We start from the raw sequence: 21,693 nt of genomic DNA, 5'->3' as shown, positions 1-21,693 counted from the left end.
GCATCAGAGCTCAGAGCTGTAATCATCTGTCATCACGGGAATTATTATTTACTTTTGACGAATCATATTTCGCTGATGACAGAATTTTGATAATGTCGATCGGATCTATCTTTACTATAAATTATTTATGCTTCGTAATCGAGAATGACGCAAATTCCAGTGAAACGGTACAAAAGTTGATGAAATAACCGAGATTCCGGGTTGGTGCTATAATATCATATAACAATTACTGTGATATCCTTCTTCGGGCAACGACATTTCTCTTTGATATATCTATTCAATGCATATCATGGCTCATTAGAATTCGTTATTCATTGATCACAAAGTACAAGGTTTACAGGATGGCTAAAGCGAGAAGAAAAAGGAGGTACAGCGGCAATGGCTGAATGTTACCGATCAGGAAACAAGGTTATATTATGAGCAGAATTTATGCGGATAATTATATAGGGTGAAAGTACAGATTTATGTATAGATTGAAAAATACAATGTGAGATAGGAATCCAGATGTTAAGTTGTAAATTTGGAGATACAGGATGCGAGCAGATACCGAATGAAGGGAATGGAAATGTAAAGATTCAAATATGAGAAATATGTATTCTAAATTACCAGCTTCTCTGCGTCGAAAAACGATTCAGATATAATCTGGGAAGCATTATGTTTATATATAGCGTAAATCAGACAGATAGCCATTATCACTTTTACCAGAGATCCTATCCACCGTAAATGTTTAGATTAGCTACAATGTGGTTTTTATACATATTTGCCGATAGTTCGTTGGAATAACTTACTTATGCAAAACCAAGGATCATCATGATTTTTAATCATCCATCTTATTCTCTCTCTACCATTCCTTACAGGTCTATGAGGTTCTTTGTAAGCCAATCTCCTACTAACTACTCTGCTAACTAATCTCAATCCCCTTCTTTGTTTTGGTGCAGGAGTAAGTATAGCTTGTTCCTCGTCTAGTGAAGAAGGTGAATGAGGTATAACTTGAATAGATCGTTTTGTCCTTGATATTCGAATTGATTCTCTATATCCATCTACACATGCCTAAAGTACATCTGGGTCAACTTCGATCATACGGTATGAGTTTGAAATATGAATCATCTCAGATAATACGGGTAAAAATCACTTACTTCCATAGCATCCCACCATGTATAACCTTTAATACCCTCCGTAGAACCTCTTCGACTCATCTGCTTTCGAAGTTTTACATCGATAACAACCTTAGAAATCAATTCTGCGTATCTCGATGACAGGCATTCGAAAAATGGTGAATCAGGTTTGCAAACCTGTGCCCATGTTAATCCAGTTGTAGGGAATTGATCTGAACAAGTTGAAGCCGGTAAAGATAGTAATAAACCTGTTTTATCGTGAGTCACTAGGTCTCGGGTTCCTTCAGCATCTAGGCCTATTACAGGCTGAATGAAATAAGGATTTATCAGTTTCAATCTATCTACCTGAAGCACGCATTTTTAATTCATTGATCAAAGGAGAACCTACCAAACCAGATGCCAGGGCTTCCAAAACGACTTGACCGAAAGTCTGCCAAACAAGGAAAGAGATTCAATCAGTGACTGATCCCTCCCATGAAAAACCCGTCATAGAAGGAAAACTATGGGCTATTACTGATGTGTAAGTTGACTCACCTCAGTAAAACTTGGGAAACAAAAAACATCCGCAGAAGCATAACATTTTGCTAATTCTTCACCCTGTCTGTGACCCATAAAAACCACATCCCAGCTTTCTTTTTCACATTTACTTTCTAAATCTAGTCTTGCTGGTCCATCGCCGACAAATACTAATTTAGGTAATACGGTTCCAGGAGTCAAGAATCTGGTTAAATGTGAATATGCAGATAAGAGTATTTGTAGGTTTTTCTCCCATGATCTGTAAAGCCATCGGAAACGGACCATACATTAATGATTTAATCAACATAACATGGCAGAAAAGAACTCACATTCTACCAACATAGAGCAATACTGCTCTTTCACTAATCCCTTCGTCATTAATAGCTATCTCATCGATCGGTCCAGTCCAAGGCGTTAGAGGGGGAGTCATCATTCCTTGTTTATTCATTGTATAATCCGTTTGATTTGCAGCTAATATAACTTCTTCCTTTGATACTCTTTGTTCATCACCCGCATCTACGTTCTTGAGACCCCAATAAGATCGCATTTGAGAATCTCTTTTTTGTGGTCCGAATTGACTCAGATCTACACCTCTTGGCCAAAGTCTAACACCTGAAAATGATTGTGATTCAAGCATTGATTTCGTTGATGGTGATGGACATAATGTCAATAACAATTTAGAATAAAGTGATGATTGGAAAGCCCATATTATTGGTGTTAAAAAGGAGAGACCAAACAAAGTAGCGTATGTGGCGAGATTACTATATGATATTCAAGAATATAGTCAAATTCAGTGAAGTTAGATGATATATTGATTTATGTCACATAAAAAAGGTTGTGTTCGACTTACGTATGATAAGAAGCTACTACAGCTCCACCTAAACCTTTACCCAATTGAGGATTACTATCTCCTTGATCTTGATTATTTAACCATTTGTTACCTGCCCAACCTAATTCCATTGCTAAAATAGTTTGAGCGCCTAACCAAATTGGATCGACAAAATGTATAATATCAGGTTCAAAATCTTTTATTGTACTTAAAAACTTTGGTCTTAAGAAATTTAATTTCAATCCAGGATAAATTATTAATGGTATACCTAAAGTACCAACTAAAGGATGTGATGCATATTTTAATCTATCTGATTTAGGTCCAAGTAATATACATTCGTGTCCTTCTGATTCTAAATGTTCCAATAATCGCGATAATGTTCGTGTCACTCCATCTACTTTAGGTAAGAAGTTTTCTATAGCGTAATTTCTGGTCAGTCACTATCGTATCTTAAAGATTGATGGTGTAGAATACTTACCTGTAACAATAACGATCCTTAAACCTTTTCTTCCCCTACCACTACTCAACCAAGCTTCTCTAGAATCTTTTTCAGATTCAGACATTCCTTTTCTCCACAAGTACTTTGAGCTATCTTCATAAATTTCTACGTTTCTGGGCTTATCTTCTTCTTCGATACTATCCAAGTTTAATTCCGGTATGGATGACCAAGGAGAGGGCATGGAGTTGTTGTATTTCCCACTTCCTACCATTGCTGAACCTTTCTCCTGGTAACTCGCAGTAGAGGAGAAACAAGTTGATGATTCAGGTGTTTGAGGTGGTGTAAGAGGAAGAGCAACATATGGGCTGTTATTACCATTCGGACCTGTATAAGATGACATCTTGCCTTTCAGCTTGATAAAAAGACCAATTCGCTTTCAAAGGGATGAAGGGAGCTGCTATGATTTGAGCTGAGTGGTGGGCGCCACTTCCCGTTGTTTGTTTCGATGTTATTGATCTTTGATAGGTAGTTATGCAAGACTATATGAGTTGGGCAGTTATCAATCTTTCAAATTCCGAATTCCTGGGCCTGTTGAAAGGCGTTCTTTTCGATTAAGTGGCTGATATACTTGTGCCGGCTGATGTTCTTGCCTGAAATTTGATAAGGCGTATTATATACACAAATGGTCAAAGGAAGTCGATGATGGGTTATTGATTATCTAGATTGAATTAGCAGATGAAGATCGAATAGATTCTGTAGTTAGTCTTAAACGACCTCATGACTATAAGAATCGATTACTATTTAGCATTCAATGTTCAATTAGTCAATCAATGAATCATTATTAGACCTATCAAAATACCTAATTGCATATTGAACGTTGTTGTTTCCCGAGACCCCAATTAGATCTAAAATTCGTTCATAACGGATTACTAGTGAATAACTTGAAACGCGTCAATAAACATATTCACCCGCTATTCCTGTAGGAATACTACCCAAACGTTATTAAAAATTCATGTTTGTTGTAATTATTCTGACTGTGGATAAAGTGAATGATTGCAGATTATAGTATAGAGCAATCGATAAGAAACGTTTGTGAAAGGAAAACATCTTTCGGTTGACTCAATGATCAGAGTTTTCGGGCTCAATATTGGAGACTGTTAACAAGGCTCCTGTGTGATAATGTCAAAAATCAAGACATGTGTGAGGATGATTACGATAGGATGAGTGATGGCAGGGGCTATAAGAGGGGATGAGAAGAAGCAACGTGTTTGATGATTACAAGCCATATAAATATATAAATATGAACGATAAAGATAAACAAACGTGCTTGACCTGGTAATCTTATCTAGTATTTAGTATCTAGTATCGAGTATCTAACATGGGGTCCCCTTATTTAAGAGTACAGAGATTACTATAGTGCCACTTTACGATAACAGCGGGGAAAAGGATAAAACAGCGATGTTATATCATCATTTGAAATGCCACGTCATGGATCAATAAGCCAAATTTCAGGTTCCGCTAACAAATCCTTTTAGTTTATACGTTGATATGGATACCCTGATTTTATGAGTGGGATGACTGTAGTTGAGTGTGTATCCTATACTCTACGGTGTGTAATCTGTGTGATCCTGTAATCCTGTGTAATCCCCCCCTTTCCCCCCTTTCCTTCTCATTCTTTCATTTACTTCTTCTTTATATACTACTTGTCATTTCTCTCTATCTTTCTAACTTCACCATTGATTATCTCTTAAAGACACTTTATACATACGCGAATACATATCAACAAGTGTCTCTTCCCCCTTTCTTAGCCTCAGGCTCTTTCCATTGAACAACTGCATCCGTGACTTCAAATAATCTTAATAGCTATTATACATCATCTATACAAAATGTCTTACAACGCTTAAATAACCAGTCTTTTTCGAGAGAAGAGAACAACAGTCGTTTAAATAATAAACGATACTTTACAAGTCATCAACAAACCCCTTTTAATTCACCTTACCCCTTTAACAGTACTTTAACAGAACCTTTGGTTCAAGAAAACTTTGCCCATCATGGCTTCAACAATCTACGTTCAGTGTTTCCCCACAAATCAACAACAACAACAACAACAACAAGAAAGCCTCCTTCTCCGAACTTGTCAAGCTCGGTGTCCACAACGACCCCTTCCCAACTGTCTTACTTAGAAAATAATTGCATTTTGTCCAAGGACAATAAACAGTCTCCTGTAGAAAAGACGTAAGTTTTCCCATAATATATGTATAGACCGCTTGCCCGACCTTTTACCCTGAATCATTCGCGTCAATAAAGGATAGTGGCTGATAACACACTTCTTTGCTTCCTTCTTGCCTTCCTTTTATCTTATCTAACTTTCATCTCATTATCGCATTTTCATCGCTATATCATCATACTACCATGTGTCATCATACATCGACGATGTATACCTATCAATCAGTCAACAAGCAATACCGCCACAACAAGGTACCACTACTACTACTACTACCTCCGTTTTCACGTCCCTTCCCACTAGACTTCCTCCTCCTCCGTTAATAACTCGACGCAACAGGTCAGCTCGAGCATCAAGTATAGCCACACTCAACGTGCAGCAAGAAAAGACGACTGAAACTACCATCAACAATCGTCAGCCGAGTCTATATCTCACGACTCAGGAATATCAAGTCAACGTCCACGTTCAACCAACTGAGCCACCCTTAGCTCTGGACAGTATATCACCAGTCAATACGACTACAGATATACCTATTCACCCTTTCTCAAACAACACCCTTCATCTCGATATCAACCCCGAACCCACTACATTAATGGAATTCAACTTTGATATCAACATGAACATGGAATCAGTTGACTGGGACCAGTTTTTAGTAGATGCGGATCTTGGTGAGGCTCAAATCCCTCCTATGGCCAATTCAAACGGTAACTCCCCTGCTTCCTCCGATTCCCAAGCAGCTACTCCCAAGTCTACCGAATCAGAGCAATCAGCCGCTCTTGATCCGGAGAATGATTTCGATTTCAACTTTGACTTCGATCTCCCTACTGTCGGTATTACCCACCGACCAGAAGATATCTTCAATCCAGTTCAACCTCTTGAGTTCATCGCACCCGCCGTTGATATCAGAGGTACCTCCGATCCTACCATGATCAACACTTTCGGTCTTAGTTTCGGTGACTTCGGTCTTCACACCGATCTTGGTGCTGATGCCGCAAGTGAACTTGGACTCACCAACCTACTTGGCAAGCTCGGAGATCACAAAACAGTTGAAACAGCTCCAACTGCATCACCTATCAACGATCTCAACGATGCTTACGCCTTGCTCGATAAGCTTCTTCCACCTACTTCTTCACCATCATCCATTCAACCATCTCAATTAGCTCTTCCATCTAGCCCTGTTCTCAAGAGAAAATCATCTGATGATATCGAAGAAGGCGCTCCAGCTACCAAGAAACGTGGACGACCACCTGGATCAGCCAAAGCTAAACCTCTTGCTTTACAAGACCCTAAAAGAGCTTACAGAAGACAATCAACTGTTCTTTCCTGTTCACCTGCGCTCTCAGCTGATAGCGTTGCTGATGAAAGTGAAGCCGATTCTCCTGTTCCACAATCATCACCCGCTGTCACTGTCAAGAAAACTATCTCTGGTAAACCATCAACTGCAAGACCTAAATCTGTTGTTCCCGAAAAATTCTTAAAAGACGGATCAGCACAAGCTATTCTTGGTATGGATATCAATCAAATTCAATCATATCCTTCATTTGATATGCTTCTTAAAGATGTTGATCCCTCGAGATTAACTGCCGCAACTGAATTTGGTGAAAGAATCGCAGATAACAGAGATAAAGCAAAAGATGCAGCTAAAAAATCAAGAGATGAAAGAAGAGCTAAAATTGAAAGATCTGAATTCTTAGAAAAGAAAGTTGAAGATTTAGAAATCAAATTAAAAGGAATGACTTCTGTCTTACTTGCTTTAGTTGATAGAGGTATTCTTGGTAAAGATCAAGTCGCTTCTTTCCTTTAATTCCAAAGCTGATCGAGTACCAATATCACGTAGTATTCGTTATTAACGATAGTACTATACTTTCTTTTTCCATTTCATCCTAATCACCCTCACCTCATTTTCCTCCTTTATGGATTATATCTTATCCATAAAACCACTTTACTTCATCTCACTATCGTTCTATCCTTTCTCATTCTCCATTACTTTCTTTTTATTTCTCGCTAAATATGATTCTGTTCGATTTGATTTCTCCTTTCTTTTTGATATATGTCGATCTTTACGTGATCCATAGTTTCCAGTCTCCTATCTTTTACAACAGCTATCTAAAATATATATATATCATTTAATTCAAAATCCAAAAGACTCGCTCCAGTAGCTCAATGAGTCAACCGCAAGGATATTTTCTGTAGATATATATAACCATCTCTTGAAAATAACCCTGTATATATTGGTTTCTTTCCCTAATCAGGAAGTACCGTTTTTTCTTTCGTAGTGATATGTCCTTATGCAAATGATTGAATTCGAACTACCTAATATCTATGCAATACAGAAGTATACGCATGTGAATAAGTAAATCAAGTTGTGTACTCTGGTAGCATTGAGTAGGAAGATGAGCCCGAGTAAGGAGTGAGGAAGTGAATTGGTGAATTACCTCCACTTTAATGAACCGGTTACGTGAAACCACAAGGTCACCTGGCAGCTAACGATTACTATGCTATCACAAATTATTCTTCTCACACCTACCTCGAACCTACTTTCTAATCGAACTATAGCATGATCGATCGTTTACTTGGAATACACACTTACTGAAAGAAGATACAGCTTTGCTGAACTGAGGTCTGGTATATCGCTATCGCTATATCAAGCAACGAAATCAATCTAAACAGATAACCTTAACCTTGGATTATCAATAACAATGAGATGGTTCACATCATGTCAACCACTTTCAAATTCCGAACAAGAGACGATCGAACATACTCAGGATGGAAAGGAAGGTGCTAGAGATAGCAGTAAGAGTAAATGGAGGGAATATGAGAAAAATTGGGAAGATCCAAATGGGAATTGGGAAGGTAAAATATACGTTAAGAAATGGTCTTCAAATGGATGGAACAGTACCGATGGAAAGGAAGATCAGCTCAACGAAGATCATCAAACGAAAGCAAGATCGAGTGATGATCAATACCAACAAAGACCATTGCCTTTCTTTAGCTCCCCTTTGTCAAGGATGAATGATGAAAACGCATCGTCTCCAGCGTTAATTAAACATGAGAATTCAGATTTGCAAGATATACTCGATAATGGTCAACCTCCTGGGCAAGGACGATTACGTGAGTACAGGTATTCGAAATACTTCATCGTTGTTGATATTGGTAAAAATCGATATTGCCTATAAACGCTTATTCTATTCATCTATCATTCGCAGATTCCCGTAATATGGTCATACTTGATACTATGATTAGATCATCCTATAAAGCAGGATACAATGATGCATTAAAAATAAAACCTTTCTTACCTTACTCATCCACTTCTACCTTTATTCCTAACAATGACAACAACGATGTTGAACCTCTACCAATCAATTCAAGGGATAATAGTAATTATTTATGGTATTTAGGTGGATTTACGATTTTAATCACTACAGGTTTATTGACCTATTCCATTTCAAACAGATTGAAGAACGTTGAAAGAGGTTTAGAAGAAACTTTAGCTTTAATTTCTTTAAGAGATAAAAATGATTTGAATGGATTAAATAAATTGAATAAGGAAATCTTGGGAATTAGGAAATTGATTGAAGATAATAATAACAATTATGATAATAATAACGGAACTAGTAATTTAAAATCTATAGTATCTGGAATACCTCCAAACAAGGCTATAGACAATTTAAATAAAAAAAATATTGAAAATGTATCATTATCATTATTGAAGGAGAATATTGAAACGATGAAAAATGATTTCAAAAAAGAATTTAGAATGATTGCTAAAGATTTTAATGGAAATCAAAATGATTTATTGAAAATAAAAATGTCTCTAGAAAATATACAAACTTGTATTACACCTTTGACTATGATGATGAATCTTAAAAAAACAGGAAATGAGAATTCAAGTACAAATTCAAGTACAAATTTAAGAGAGATTATAAATAGGGTTTCAATTGAAACTCATAATATAAATGATAAAATAAATAAATTGAATAATACTTTAAATAGAGATTTATCAGGTGAAATTAGTTTAAATAATCAATTTTTAAAAAATAATTCAATTAAAATTGATAATATACAAAATATTTTAAGTAATTTGGAAAAAGATGTAAAAGAATTAAAAGATAAATCTATCACTACGAAATCATCAAGAAGTAAATCAGGTAGTGGTACATCGACTTCTGCTTCAAGTTCAACGTCAACTAGTTCCTCTTCATCAGAGAATACTCCTTTACCACCTCCTACTCCTGCTCCTGCTCCTGCTCCTGCTCCTGCTCCTTTACCTTCTTCGCCAGCAGCCAATCACTCTTCATCTCCTACATCTACATCTACAGCAACTCCATCTTCAGCTTCACCTTACGGTAATAGATTAATGAACAGCATAAGATTAAATGTACAACCTGGAGCAACAGGTTTAGATACTGATATAATGCCATTTTCAGATATCAGGAAAGCGATTGAAGGTGTTAAGAAATCTTATTTGGATGATCAAAGTAAAACTATGCAGGACGATGGCAAACCTGAGCAAATTACAGTAGAACCCAAATTAGTGGAAATTCCTGATACTTTGGAAGAGGAAAATGGGCCAAAAGAAGGAATTCAATTTTCTACACCACTTGACAAGGTCAAAAATCCTTATCTAGCCTCTTCACTTAAACGCGATTCAAACGATGTAGACTTCAATGTCAACCATTCCACACTCAAGAATTCCGTTAAGAAAAAAAACGAATCCAATAATGACGATGATGATTCGTCTAATAGTCCACCTCCCCCACCTTCAGGGAGATCAACGAAATACAGCGCTGGTTCCAACTCCAACACAACCTCTTCTTCGGCTTTCAGAAGCAAGGACCAGGATTCTACTACTACTTCTTCTTCTTCTTCTTCTCGTCCTTCTTCATTTCAAACTAGGGTCCAAAGTCCACGTTCACAATCGACTCATCAGGCTCAACAAAGACAACATGAACATTGGTGGACATTCCATTCTTTGCCTTCCTCTTCCTCTTTGGGATTGAATGATCAATGGAGAATCAAAGGTTTTGGTTGGTATCAACCTTCAAATTCATCTTCATCATCAGATACAAACAAAGTTCACAGAAGTAACGCAAAGGACGAAAGTAATAATCGAACTAGTAATGAAGATAGAAGTATTGGTGCTTGGGCAGTCAGCAGAGTAAGAAGAAGATTTGGTGATTGGCCTTTCCATTAGCGTGATATCGTATTTCCAAATTTGCCCTCGGTTGTTTCAGATAAATCATAGCAGAGCATCCATATTAGTTCTTTCAGGTTGACAGTTTATTGATGTGTTCTTTGTACTTTGATAATTCTCTGCATTTGTGGCTCTGTGTTCGGGATTTAAATTGTTAAATCCTTTTGTTGTTTCTTTACGAGTACCTCGGTTGTAAATCTGTATATTTCCAGCTTTTTCACTTGACAGTTGTTTTTTACTTGTTTGTATATTCACCTCTCATGCAGTAACGTACCACAATATCACCTTGCCTCTCACCGTTTCCCGGTCTATTCAAATATATCTACATGCATTCTACCAAACTATATGAATATAAAATACAATATAAAATCTTGACAATCTTATCTAACATTTACCCCTGTGCCTGAAATGGATTTATCGGGTAATTTCCCATTTCTCTTATTGTTGTTTTCATTCTTATTGATCATCTAATGAAGGCATTTTAATCGTCTTTTCAACTAACAATGATTTATCGATAGCTCATACATATATGATACTTTTACCCCTGCCCCCTTAACATAAATCTAATGTCTCAAGGTTGAACCTCATACTTTGAACACCTTCGTCAAAGGTATGAGAGGAGAGAAGTGGAACATTGACGACAATGAAAATTCGCTTGGTTAGCTCGCTATGACTTTCTTTTTTTTTCGAGGATGTTAGATGTGTGATTGATTGGATTGCGATGTGAAGTGTTCTGAAATAATCAAGTAGAAGGTTTCTTCAACGTATATAAACATGCAAGATGATTCCTTCCTACTTTTGTTTTCTCATTTCTTTCTTACATTTTCAAAGTGTATTACTTTCTTTTGTGAATTCGAACTCTTTTTAACTGTCTATTTGAAAACAGGTATATGCCTAATTTCCTAGGTTTGTTAGATAATTATTTATATTCTAGTAGTTATAACAAAGAAGAATCAGATTATTTACAATCAGTGAGTAGGAGTATCTGTTTGCCGCCTTTATACACTTAATGGTATCACCTTGTTTTCAATCAATACTACTATCTCATTCAATGATGAATTTCTGTCAAGCGAAACAAAAGGGAATACATCGCTATCACTTGAAGACTGATCATCAATTTCATGTATGATACATAAAGCTGATTCGCCTACTATATCTATCTATCTTATAGAAACGAATTCTCTACCAGATCAACCATCAACTGAATCATCCGCAAGTAGCAATAAACTCGTAGGACACTCAACATATCCATTATCTCAAGCACTTGTTCAATCCATCTACAATAAAGGTTATAACGAAGGGATTGTATCTTCTTCTTCTTCAGTTTTCAACCAATTATCGACTTATATCAGTAATAATTCTACAACAAGTTTGATTGCTTTTGGAACGACAATCATGGTATTTTTAATAACAGGTTCATCATTATTATTGACTAAAAGAAGTGGTAAAAATCTATTAATTGATAATTCCAAAAAAACATTTAAACATTTTAGACCGTTAGTTTTAAGAGATTTCAATAATTCTTCTATCATGTTAGCTAGAAGAAAACCATCAACATCATTATCATCACAATTTTCAAAATTTTCTTCTGAATTAGGATTAGGTGCACCAGCTGATGATGAAACTATTGAAAAAGCTTTAAATGAATTAAGAGAAAATTTAGAAAAAACTGCTAAAGATTATCATGAAAGAAATACAAGTATAGGTAAAGATATTGAAGATAGACAAATTAAATTTGGTGATATTATAGAAGATGATAAATTTGGTCAAATGTTAGCTGATTCTTTAAATCAATTGCTTGAAAATAGAAAACAAGAACAAGAAACTGGTATCTTGAAATCAAATAAAATTTCATTCAATTTAAATCCTGAAGATACTGAATGGAAACAGGTAAGTTGAATTCACATACTGATATTGTTTCCTTTTCCATTCCGAAAGAACCGATCGAGTCATCTCTAAACACAATAAGTATTCAGCCGATATCTGTAATTGAATTCCTTTCGCTTCTTTTTGCTAACGGAATGTTTGGTGTTATAGGTCAAACCTATCAGTGCCAAAAGAGAAGCTGCTCTGGAGGACATGGAAGACATTTCTTCCGTTCCCTCTACCTACCTTACTGAATCTGCAAAAAAAACCAAATCTAAAGCAGATAGTAACGTTGACAACAACACAATTGATGAAGCCGTTCAAGCTGAAGCTGAAGAAAAGCCCGAAATTGACACTGGTGTCATGACCCGGAAGGAAATCTGGTCAAAAGCTAGATTCGAAGTTGTTGACTGGCAAGCTGATAAAATCGAGAATGGTGTTGGTGAAATGACCATAAAATTATGGACAGATGGAAAAGTGAGTTATCATGATGCACCATCGATATCTCTACTTTGGCATCTTGCCAGAATGGTTGAAGTCTCTCCTTTGATTCACCCATTATATGGATATGAAAGGAATCTTCCTTGATTTCATTCTTACGTAGCTTGGCTAACAGTATGTTCCATATCATTGATTTTTTAGCCCGAAGAAGCTTTACCCGACTTAACAGTCTTAGCTGAATATGAAGATTCCGAACCAGTTTCAATTTTCCATGGTGGTTTGGAATTCGCAATTCTCGAAACTGATCAAGATACTGAAGCTGGAGAATCTATTTGGAGATTCACAGAGTTAATCAAAAATCATAATCAGGAGAACGCAGAAGAGAATGAAGTCAATGAGCATAGCGAAAGTAAGTTACCATATTTCGAATGAAATGATTTCTTCTAATGTACAATAATTTGCCCGAGGACTAACTCTAAGTAAATGTTCTTGTTCTTATAGATGAAATAGAGATTCCAGCTTCTCAAGCAGAAGAAAGATCCTTTTTCGATGAACTATTATACCAGAATCGAGAGAAGAATCAACAACTATTCGAAAAACCTGTACCTAAAGTTGACGTTAAAGAATTGATTAAATCGATTGAAAAGGAAGAAAAATTTGAATTTTATTTTGATGAAAAGATTGGGAATGCTACTTTGCTGAAAAATGGAGCTAAAAAAGAAATTTGGAAAATTAGATTAGCTATTTATACGTGAGTAAATTTGTCTTTGTCTACCGATGGGATATAGATAATACATCAGAGAGTATTTTCACAATCTTACCTTTGTTCTATATTATATACTTTTTCTGTTGAAACTTGTAATCTCCTATCATCGAGAAGATACTGAATAGCTAGCTGAGCTGACTTGTACTCTATGAAATAGATTATACGGTGAACCGAAATGGTCAGAAATTGAAACTTTAGTACATTTTAAAGGGTTCCCAACTAAATTTATACTTGATAAAGAATCTAATTACTCAGTAGATATTTGGCCAGGTAGTAATGGTTCTTGGGTAGTAAGAGGTCAAGAAGAAGAAGAGTTATAAACAAAGTCAAGTTATAGTAAGCAGTGGAGGGGATTCCTATACTTGTTCTAGTCAATAAATGCATTTGTCAGTTTGTCTTGATAGCTGGTTTTAATGATCTGTACATCTGTACACATATAGACAAATGTCTGTGAATCTTCTCGACAAGACTAAGTAAAGCGCTTTAACACTGCAGTACATTACAGGTTCGCGAGGCCCACGATGTGGCAGTATTGAATGGAACAGTAAGAAGTCTGAGTAAAAGGATATATGTCATCTCAAAAGACAATCTCACAAAGGATTTGTTTAGCTGGCAGAAGGACTGAATCGGAGTGAAAATGTATGGCATGTACAGTATTGTATCTTATTTGTATGTTAGCGTGAGCTATATGAGTTTTTTTTTTTTTTTCATTCTTCTATCATTTCACTCTCAATTACTTTTTACTCACAACTTCTTGATCTTTACTCATCCTACTATATCAAGCTATTGGATACGCAATAATGTCCTCATTCTCTAATTCTTCCTCAACCGCATTTTCTGATATTTCAACTTCAACTTTAAGATCCCTAACCAATGATCTTGCAGAACAAATTATTCACAATACGTCAATCAGGTTGACTAGAGAAATAGGAGATCAATTAATCAACTTGAATGAAAATTCAATCAATCAGTTATCAATTGAGAAAGATCAAACATCTAACGATAAAGATAATGATGAAGATCCTTTCAAAAAAGAATATCAAAGATTGATATCAGAAAGAAATTGGTCATTGATTTATCCTGAGATTGAATCTGATTTAACTGATCAAATTAAATCCAAACTTTATCTAGTATATTCTAATACCAATATTGAAAATGATGGATCTAACGTTGGAACTAGTACTCGTCCTGTAAATTTAGATGAACTACATATGAAAATTGATATTAATTCAAATAGATATGTGACAAAACGGAAATCATTCTGGTCTGGATTCAAAACTTCGTCTTCAACCTCTAGGAATAGATTGGATCCAAATACAATCAACTTTAAAATCATCTCCAATTCAACCGATGGATTGCAATGTGAATCAGATAGATCAATTGCGTCAATTTCACTTGGGGATTATTTCGATAAACCAGATATGATTAATCAAAGTAAGTTTCGGTTCAAAACAGGAAATTAAGTGATGTACTGTAGATGGGTCAGGAATCTCCCATTGATCCAGTCAAACATATCGTTTGCATAACTTACTCTTCAGGTAAATGATTGCTATGTTATGTTCAAACGAAATTGACATAAATTTATAGCTTTTAACTTAGTGGTACGGTAAAGTTGCAACTTTCTTCTTCGATGCAGATCAATTTCTTCGGTATCTTTGATGTGCGGTATACTGTACCATGTTATTGTTTTCTCCTTTGTTGGAATGAGGCATGATTCGTAAAATTCTTAGACTTCATCACTGCGATATATAGATAGCAAGTCAATGAGGCAATGGTTACCCTTAATGAGATATACTTAGTGAATTGGAATTTGTAACTTGCTTCAAATGACAAATGAAAACGAAAGGGATCCAAATGAGAAATACTGTACATATCATATAGCTCGACATTTGATCTATAGCTTGACTGATATGTAAGGCGTTCTGCTTATACAGTATCGACCGAAAGTTCGGTAATCGAGAACCTCATCCCGTTGTCTAAACAAAATAATCATCTGTAGTTTTTAATAATTCCAATAAACCAATTTCTTTGGGTTCCCAACCTGTTAATATTTTAGTTTGATCATTTGAAGCAGGAGCATCTAAACCCAGAACCATATTCATAAAATGACCAAAATGTTCTACACCTTTTTCATTCTCAATTTCCTCTGTTGGTAAATTCAACTTATCACCAATGGTTTTAGCGATATCTTTAATTTTCAATCCTGTATTTGAAACACCATGATAATAACCTTTTTTACCTAATTGTAAAGCTTTTAAATATAATTCAGCAGCGTCATTAACATGTACTGTTGTCCATCTATTATTTTTACTATTTTCTGGATATCCTGAAATTCCTTTTTGTTTAGAAATGTTGAACAAATTCTTTATAAATCCTTTATCACCTTTACCATAAACAACAGGACTTAAACGAATTATAATTGGAATCAAACCTTTTTCTTCAATTAGTTTATAATGATCAGGTCTCATTGGTATATCGAAAATATCATTTTCATTCAAGAATTTTCCACTTCCAGCAAAACCTGACATTGATCCTGCTAATGTACCTGAAGTATTGATTAAAATTCTTTGTTTTAAATCTAATTTAGATTCAGATTTTTTAGAAGATAATCCTTTTGATAAAGCTAATACAGCATCACAAGATATTTTAGATTGTTTGGCGAAATCGTATTCATCTGATTTACCAAACCCATCATGGTTAAATGCTAAATGTATAACATGATCAACTTGACTTGATAAATTTTCTAAAAATTCAACATCTTCTATATCACCTCTAATTGGTTTCCCACCTTTTTCTTGGATTATCGGATCAGATTTTGCACTTCTTGATAAGGCTAATACTTCGTATTTATTGTCAACCAATAATGGTATAATCCTTGATCCAATCCAACCCGATCCTCCGGTAATGAATACTTTCATATTGTTAATACTATTTACTCGTTTCGGTTTAACTTATGTGAATAAGTTATAATAAGAATCCTCAATAAACCACTTCACTGTATGGATAACCTTTTGTGATTCTTGCAGGGTGAAGCTTGCATGGATAAATTTTAAATTCAGCAGCTACTTGCGTACATATATACCTTCAGATATGATTTCCTTACTTCGTCATATAACTTATCACCGAGATCATTTAATCTCGGGCCACCTTGTAATGAAAGCTACGTTATTGATCAGTGTTCACAGAATACACATTTCCACTGTGCATCACCCTCTCGTAAGTGAGTGAATACCCTTATGAGTCAGACTAAATAACTCCAGCTACAGTGACTAACAAGAGATGGAAGAAGAAAGACCTCGGGAGAGATTTCTTCATCGCCTTACGTTACGTTATTTATGCCATACAGCATAGTCTGATTTAGACGATATGAGATGACCGACGGATTAGAGTTAGGTGTTTAGCTTTACAAGTCGTGATCGCTGTGAGATTCTATCTTTAGAGCAATAGATGAAGATTCGCTCCCAATTGCGAGGAGCCAAAACCCAAAGCAGGACAGTCTTCTATAACCTCGGTGATCGGCAACCGAAAGTAGAGATGTAGTACTCACGTATAACGTTATCTCTATGTTTTCACAGAGCTGCCCGTCGGCTTTAATCAGTGGTCTCACGCCAACTACTGGTGAATAGGTTTAATGACCGTGAGCAAGATTTGCATTTCGAAGTTGAAATTGGATGGTTGGAACCGGGTATAATCGTGCATACTTATCGTATCTACATAATGGCGGTGTATTGCACAATGGTTTCCTGAACAGGAAATAAGAGATAAATTCTTGGATCCTTCGTCATTTCTCTTCTTCTTCTGCTTCAGGTTCTTCTTACTATCAATTTTCCCACTTCCAACAACGCCGCTACCCTGCCATCTAGAGTTCGTCGTGTTCAGGAGCATCTTCGTCATCGAAAACTTCTTCATCTACATCACCATTTGATCCACTAGCACTTTCACCACCTGTTGATTTTCTATGAGTTTCAACAAATTCAACTAAAGAATCTAAACTTCGATCTCCATTGTAGTCTACGAATTCTGATTGACCAGCTGGTCTGAATTTAAGTGTTGGGAATCCTTGTACTTTGAATGGTGCGGCAGGTGGAATATCGTTCTCGGTAGCATCCATTTGAGCACTATCAACAAGTAAGAGATTAGTTCTTGTTCAGTCACAGTCTTAAGATTGTTTGTTTGTCACTCACATGACAATGTTAGAGTTGGAAGCGTATTTTTCAGCCAATGTATCCCAAATAGGAGCGAGTCGTTCTGCGATGGTTATGTATATATTAGCTTCAAAGTTCCTTATTGCTCTGTAGGTGGTCGCCTATAAAAGTCAGAGGCAGAGGAAGGGATGACATTGTCAAAAGAATTGTCAAGATACTCACGACAATGACCACACCATGGAGCGAAGAATTCAGCGAAAATATCTTTATCTTGATTACCGAAAAGATTTTCCCAATCATCTGCAACTAATTTATAAACTGGATCTGATTGTTTTGTTGGTATAGGAGCAGATTTAATTGAAGCTGGAATATCACCTTTTACGAATTTTTCCAAGAAAGATTTAACTGCTTTTGGTGTTACTTTACCATTATTTTCTTGTAATGGGTATTTAGTTTGTAAAGCTAAATCTTGAACGACGAAAGCTGGCCATGAATCACCTGGTAAATTTAATGATTTTCCATGATCAATAAATTTAATTGCATCAATAAAAACGAAATTGATTTTTCCTTTAAATTCTTTGGCAATTGGTTTTAATTCCTCGATTAATTTATCTCTTGATTCACTTTCTGCTGGATCAGCGAATAAATATGCTATAGGTAAATTCTGTTCTGCATATGTACCGAAGTTTTCAGGTGAAATTTCATCTAATAAAGGAACTGAGTTTGTTTTGACGAAATCACTTAATGAAGCTGAATCGAGCTTGGCGATTTCTGATGCAGATAAAACAGAATATCCTTCATCGAATGATTTGTATAATACGATTGCTGGTAAAGAAGGTGATTCTGGGATAGAAGGTAATGAGGAATCGGTGTATTGACCAAAGAGGTAGTTATCTCTTGCTCCACTAGCGAATTCTGAATAAGCTGATGGGATTGGGTGAGAAGCGTCACCATAAGCGACAAGGACGCTGAGAGGTATTTAGGTCAGCTTTAGCCTACACATAGCATACGACTACATGAAGAAGTATCGCGACGACTCGGATGACCTCAGTCAAGCAGAAAAGCTGTAAACTCACACTTTGTCAGATTTGATGAATTCAGCGTGAGAATCTGAAGTAACGTCGGAAACGGCTGGGAGAGATTGTCTGTGAAAAGGCATTCATCAGCATTCGACATTTATAAAATTATGCTACACGACAAACCCACTTGATCATATAACTAATAATACCATCAGCTTTTCTAGGACCAGTGTAATCTGTTGGTGTACCATTTCTGAAAACTTTGAGAGTTGGATAACCATTTACACCATATTCTTGACAGAGATCAGCATGTTCGGTACAGTCGACCTATATTATTATATACAAGTCAGATATCTACTCTTAACATTATATAGATGTCACAACGATGTAACTCACCTTAGCAAGCTTGATTCCCTTCTTTTGGAGTTCGGTAGCTGCTTCTTCGTAATGAGGAGCAAGGCTAATTAATAGGTGAGATAATTCAGGATATTAGCTAATATTCAGATCCATCTGTCATGTTTCAGCCAGTTAACTCACTTCTTACAATGTCCACACCCTTAATATAATGTTATAATGTTTGTAAAAGTCAGTCATATTGCATCAACCGCCCAAAGCAGTCAAATGACAAATCAAACATACAAGGAGCGAAGAACCTATTGATAAACGACAACTTAGTTAGTTAGCTATGACTCTATAAATGTTCACAGACTGACCATCCATATAGGTCACAACAACAAAGTAAGAACACTCACTCTACCAAAGCTAAATCTTCACCGATAACTTCACCTTTGAATGTATCTTGAGACAAATCATATACATCTGAAGCTACAACAGAGGTTAAAGCTGGTAAAAGAGCAGCTAAAGCCAAAGTTAATTTTGACGAGATCTTCATGTTGAGCTATTGGTACTATTCAAGATACAGGTGGCAAATTGAGGTATATGAGTATGAGGTGAAAGAGGTTGAATGGAATAATAATAATATGTACCGGAATGAAGAATGATCATTATATGAATATTATTATTATTATTAATCAGCAAATGCTCCACGTCGACGCGAACTAGACTGTACAGTGAACAAATTAAAAGACACCATTCAGGGTATCACAAAGCTAAATAAGTAGTGACTTTTACCATAGCCGAACAAAGTAAAATCAAATCAACGTGTAAAAGCATGAAAGATGCATACATAGACACAGCTTTTGATCAGATTCGATATGAGGACACAGGAAGATCAGTCTGGATGCTGTACAACTTGGGACTGATCTTCTTACGCTAGATGTTGTAGTGCTCTGCTGTAACCTCAGACCGATACTCCGTTAATCCGTCATCATCATTGTATTGTTTCTAATTGCTGATTCGGAGGACCGGAGTACCGTAGTTGGTTACATGAGTTCGCTAAAATATGAACCTAATCAGCAGTTAAAATGCACAACAAAGGATCAGATCAAGCTCATATGTCAGTCCTACTTCCATTGCAGTATCAGTTTCTATTGTATCAAATTACAAACTAGTACGGTGAAAGCCATGATAACATGTTATGGAGGGTGAACATCTATTTCTGTTCCCTCAAATCTCTCTTCGACCTTATCGTCTATTGACTGGTGATACAGATAAGATGTCGCTCATAGTTCAGGTTATTCTTCCAGCCCGCAGCTTACTAGACATTCGCATGGTTTTCGCATGATAGAATTTGATTTATCTTCAATTGATTTACCTTTACCGGATTTCAGCTCGAAATACATCGGCGTAAACCATCTTCATGCATACGAGAAGGCATTTCTTGTTATGCAAAGGCAAACATTATTGTCGTCGTAATTCACGTTCACTCCAGCCTTTTGATTTCATGGCTGATCAAAAGGCTTCAATATATTATGGGTGGTGTAAAGTGTAATCTGACGGGAAGCCAGCCTTTGCCGGACACACACTTTATTTTGTTCCTCTATATCTTTCACTTTTACTGCATTGTATGTAGTATTAATCGATGAATAGAAGCCCGGTGAAGATCAGAGAAAACATCTTCGAGGCAAATTCCAACATCCCATGGTAGTCAAGACGACTTCGTCTTTCTGCCTCTCGCTGCATAACCTTAGTAAAAGTAAAGGTGAATATTTGCTTAATCGGCTACGAAAGTGTATTATCGTTATAATTAAGTGATCTACAACGCCCTGAAATCGTACAGGGTGTTTTATCAGTTTCAAGGGCATAAAATCACGTTTTTCTCAAGCGTTTGTAAGAAAGAAGAATTTTACATCTTTGATTACTCAAAAAACTTTGAAGGAAGATCCATTGGTTCTTGTCTATAAATGATGATTTGATGAGATCGTTGTTAATCTAGTTCCTTGAGACATACCGAAGTACAGTGTGAGACAAATAGAAGAGGATAAGATAACTAATAGGAGGTGCAACTTCGGCATCATTCTAATACTGTATACTGTAATGTCCTCTCCATGTGGTCTACACTTGACAAGGTAAATTCGATATGAAAAGGAACAAAAAACAGCCCGCCCTGAATATCACGTAGATCTCCTAATATCTTCCATCTCCTATTCTTGTCCCAGAACAGGGATCTTCATAAAAGAAACGCGTTTTCTCTTTTATCTTACGCTGCATCACAGTAAAGAACAAGGCACTCGGATCCCGGGACAAATTAAAAGTGGTTTTCTTTTTTCTTTTTTACCTGTTGCGGTTTTTAAGTATACGTACTAGTTATATATTCGGGTTCTGCTTTCACCACTTTATTCTTCACCTTATAACAGTTTTTGATTCCAGAATGTATCAGGGATAGATCTTGATTAAAGCCGGGGAAAACGTTGAGAATCCGATCACTCTTGTACAGTACGAGTACAATATTCTTCAATGGCGTTTTACAACTTGCGACTCTTTATGACATTCCGCCAAAAAGTAATTGCTGCATGACAATAGATATATCCACCACTTAAAAATAAACGCCTCCTTGATAATTTTTACCTCGTGACTCACCCCCACCTATCTCACCTCGTTATTAACAGCAATCGAACAACAAAATTCAAGCTACTACCAGATCAGTAAAACCTTTTTGATCCTCGATAACCTGCTTTTCCTTTTGAAACATTCTTCTATCTGATATCTTTGTCTCGCATAAACCATCAAAGATTATTAT

General features: G+C 36.1%; 7 protein-coding genes across 7 annotated transcripts; 4 read left to right on the top strand and 3 right to left on the bottom strand.

Moving 5' to 3' along the window:
* Nucleotides 1–750: 750 nt before the first annotated feature.
* Nucleotides 751–3,299, bottom strand: L201_001409 (uncharacterized protein; the record flags this gene model as incomplete). The annotated part of the gene is made up of 7 exons (XM_066217198.1): nucleotides 751–1,050; nucleotides 1,137–1,421; nucleotides 1,504–1,545; nucleotides 1,650–1,890; nucleotides 1,961–2,392; nucleotides 2,482–2,875; nucleotides 2,939–3,299. 7 exons carry the CDS (start codon nucleotides 3,297–3,299, stop codon nucleotides 751–753), a joined length of 2,055 nt encoding a protein of 684 aa, XP_066073295.1.
* A 1,651-nt stretch (nucleotides 3,300–4,950) lies between these two features.
* Nucleotides 4,951–6,927, top strand: L201_001408 (uncharacterized protein; the record flags this gene model as incomplete). The annotated part of the gene is made up of 2 exons (XM_066217197.1): nucleotides 4,951–5,045; nucleotides 5,352–6,927. 2 exons carry the CDS (start codon nucleotides 4,951–4,953, stop codon nucleotides 6,925–6,927), a joined length of 1,671 nt encoding a protein of 556 aa, XP_066073294.1.
* Nucleotides 6,928–7,822: 895 nt separating this feature from the next.
* Nucleotides 7,823–10,317, top strand: L201_001407 (uncharacterized protein; the record flags this gene model as incomplete). The annotated part of the gene is made up of 2 exons (XM_066217196.1): nucleotides 7,823–8,234; nucleotides 8,330–10,317. 2 exons carry the CDS (start codon nucleotides 7,823–7,825, stop codon nucleotides 10,315–10,317), a joined length of 2,400 nt encoding a protein of 799 aa, XP_066073293.1.
* An 890-nt stretch (nucleotides 10,318–11,207) lies between these two features.
* L201_001406 (uncharacterized protein) lies at nucleotides 11,208–13,710 on the top strand (the record flags this gene model as incomplete). The annotated part of the gene is made up of 6 exons (XM_066217195.1): nucleotides 11,208–11,292; nucleotides 11,489–12,207; nucleotides 12,355–12,660; nucleotides 12,826–13,033; nucleotides 13,126–13,375; nucleotides 13,548–13,710. 6 exons carry the CDS (start codon nucleotides 11,208–11,210, stop codon nucleotides 13,708–13,710), a joined length of 1,731 nt encoding a protein of 576 aa, XP_066073292.1.
* Nucleotides 13,711–14,190: 480 nt separating this feature from the next.
* On the top strand, nucleotides 14,191–14,853 carry L201_001405 (uncharacterized protein; the record flags this gene model as incomplete). The annotated part of the gene is made up of 1 exon (XM_066217194.1): nucleotides 14,191–14,853. One exon carries the CDS (start codon nucleotides 14,191–14,193, stop codon nucleotides 14,851–14,853), a length of 663 nt encoding a protein of 220 aa, XP_066073291.1.
* A 513-nt stretch (nucleotides 14,854–15,366) lies between these two features.
* On the bottom strand, nucleotides 15,367–16,308 carry L201_001404 (uncharacterized protein; the record flags this gene model as incomplete). The annotated part of the gene is made up of 1 exon (XM_066217193.1): nucleotides 15,367–16,308. The coding sequence occupies one exon, from the start codon at nucleotides 16,306–16,308 to the stop codon at nucleotides 15,367–15,369; it is 942 nt and encodes a 313-aa protein (XP_066073290.1).
* A 941-nt stretch (nucleotides 16,309–17,249) lies between these two features.
* L201_001403 (protein disulfide-isomerase domain) lies at nucleotides 17,250–19,446 on the bottom strand (the record flags this gene model as incomplete). The annotated part of the gene is made up of 9 exons (XM_066217192.1): nucleotides 17,250–17,508; nucleotides 17,575–17,638; nucleotides 17,758–18,503; nucleotides 18,612–18,680; nucleotides 18,742–18,881; nucleotides 18,951–19,014; nucleotides 19,092–19,110; nucleotides 19,194–19,207; nucleotides 19,307–19,446. The coding sequence occupies 9 exons, from the start codon at nucleotides 19,444–19,446 to the stop codon at nucleotides 17,250–17,252; spliced, it is 1,515 nt and encodes a 504-aa protein (XP_066073289.1).
* Between the last annotated feature and the right edge of the window lie 2,247 nt (nucleotides 19,447–21,693).

This window comes from Kwoniella dendrophila, chromosome 1 (genome assembly GCF_036810415.1).
Source record: "Kwoniella dendrophila CBS 6074 chromosome 1, complete sequence".
In the NCBI taxonomy this organism is placed as follows: domain Eukaryota; kingdom Fungi; phylum Basidiomycota; class Tremellomycetes; order Tremellales; family Cryptococcaceae; genus Kwoniella; species Kwoniella dendrophila.
The sequence above is the reverse complement of the archived record's forward strand: the minus strand, read 5'-3'. Positions and strand labels throughout refer to the sequence as shown.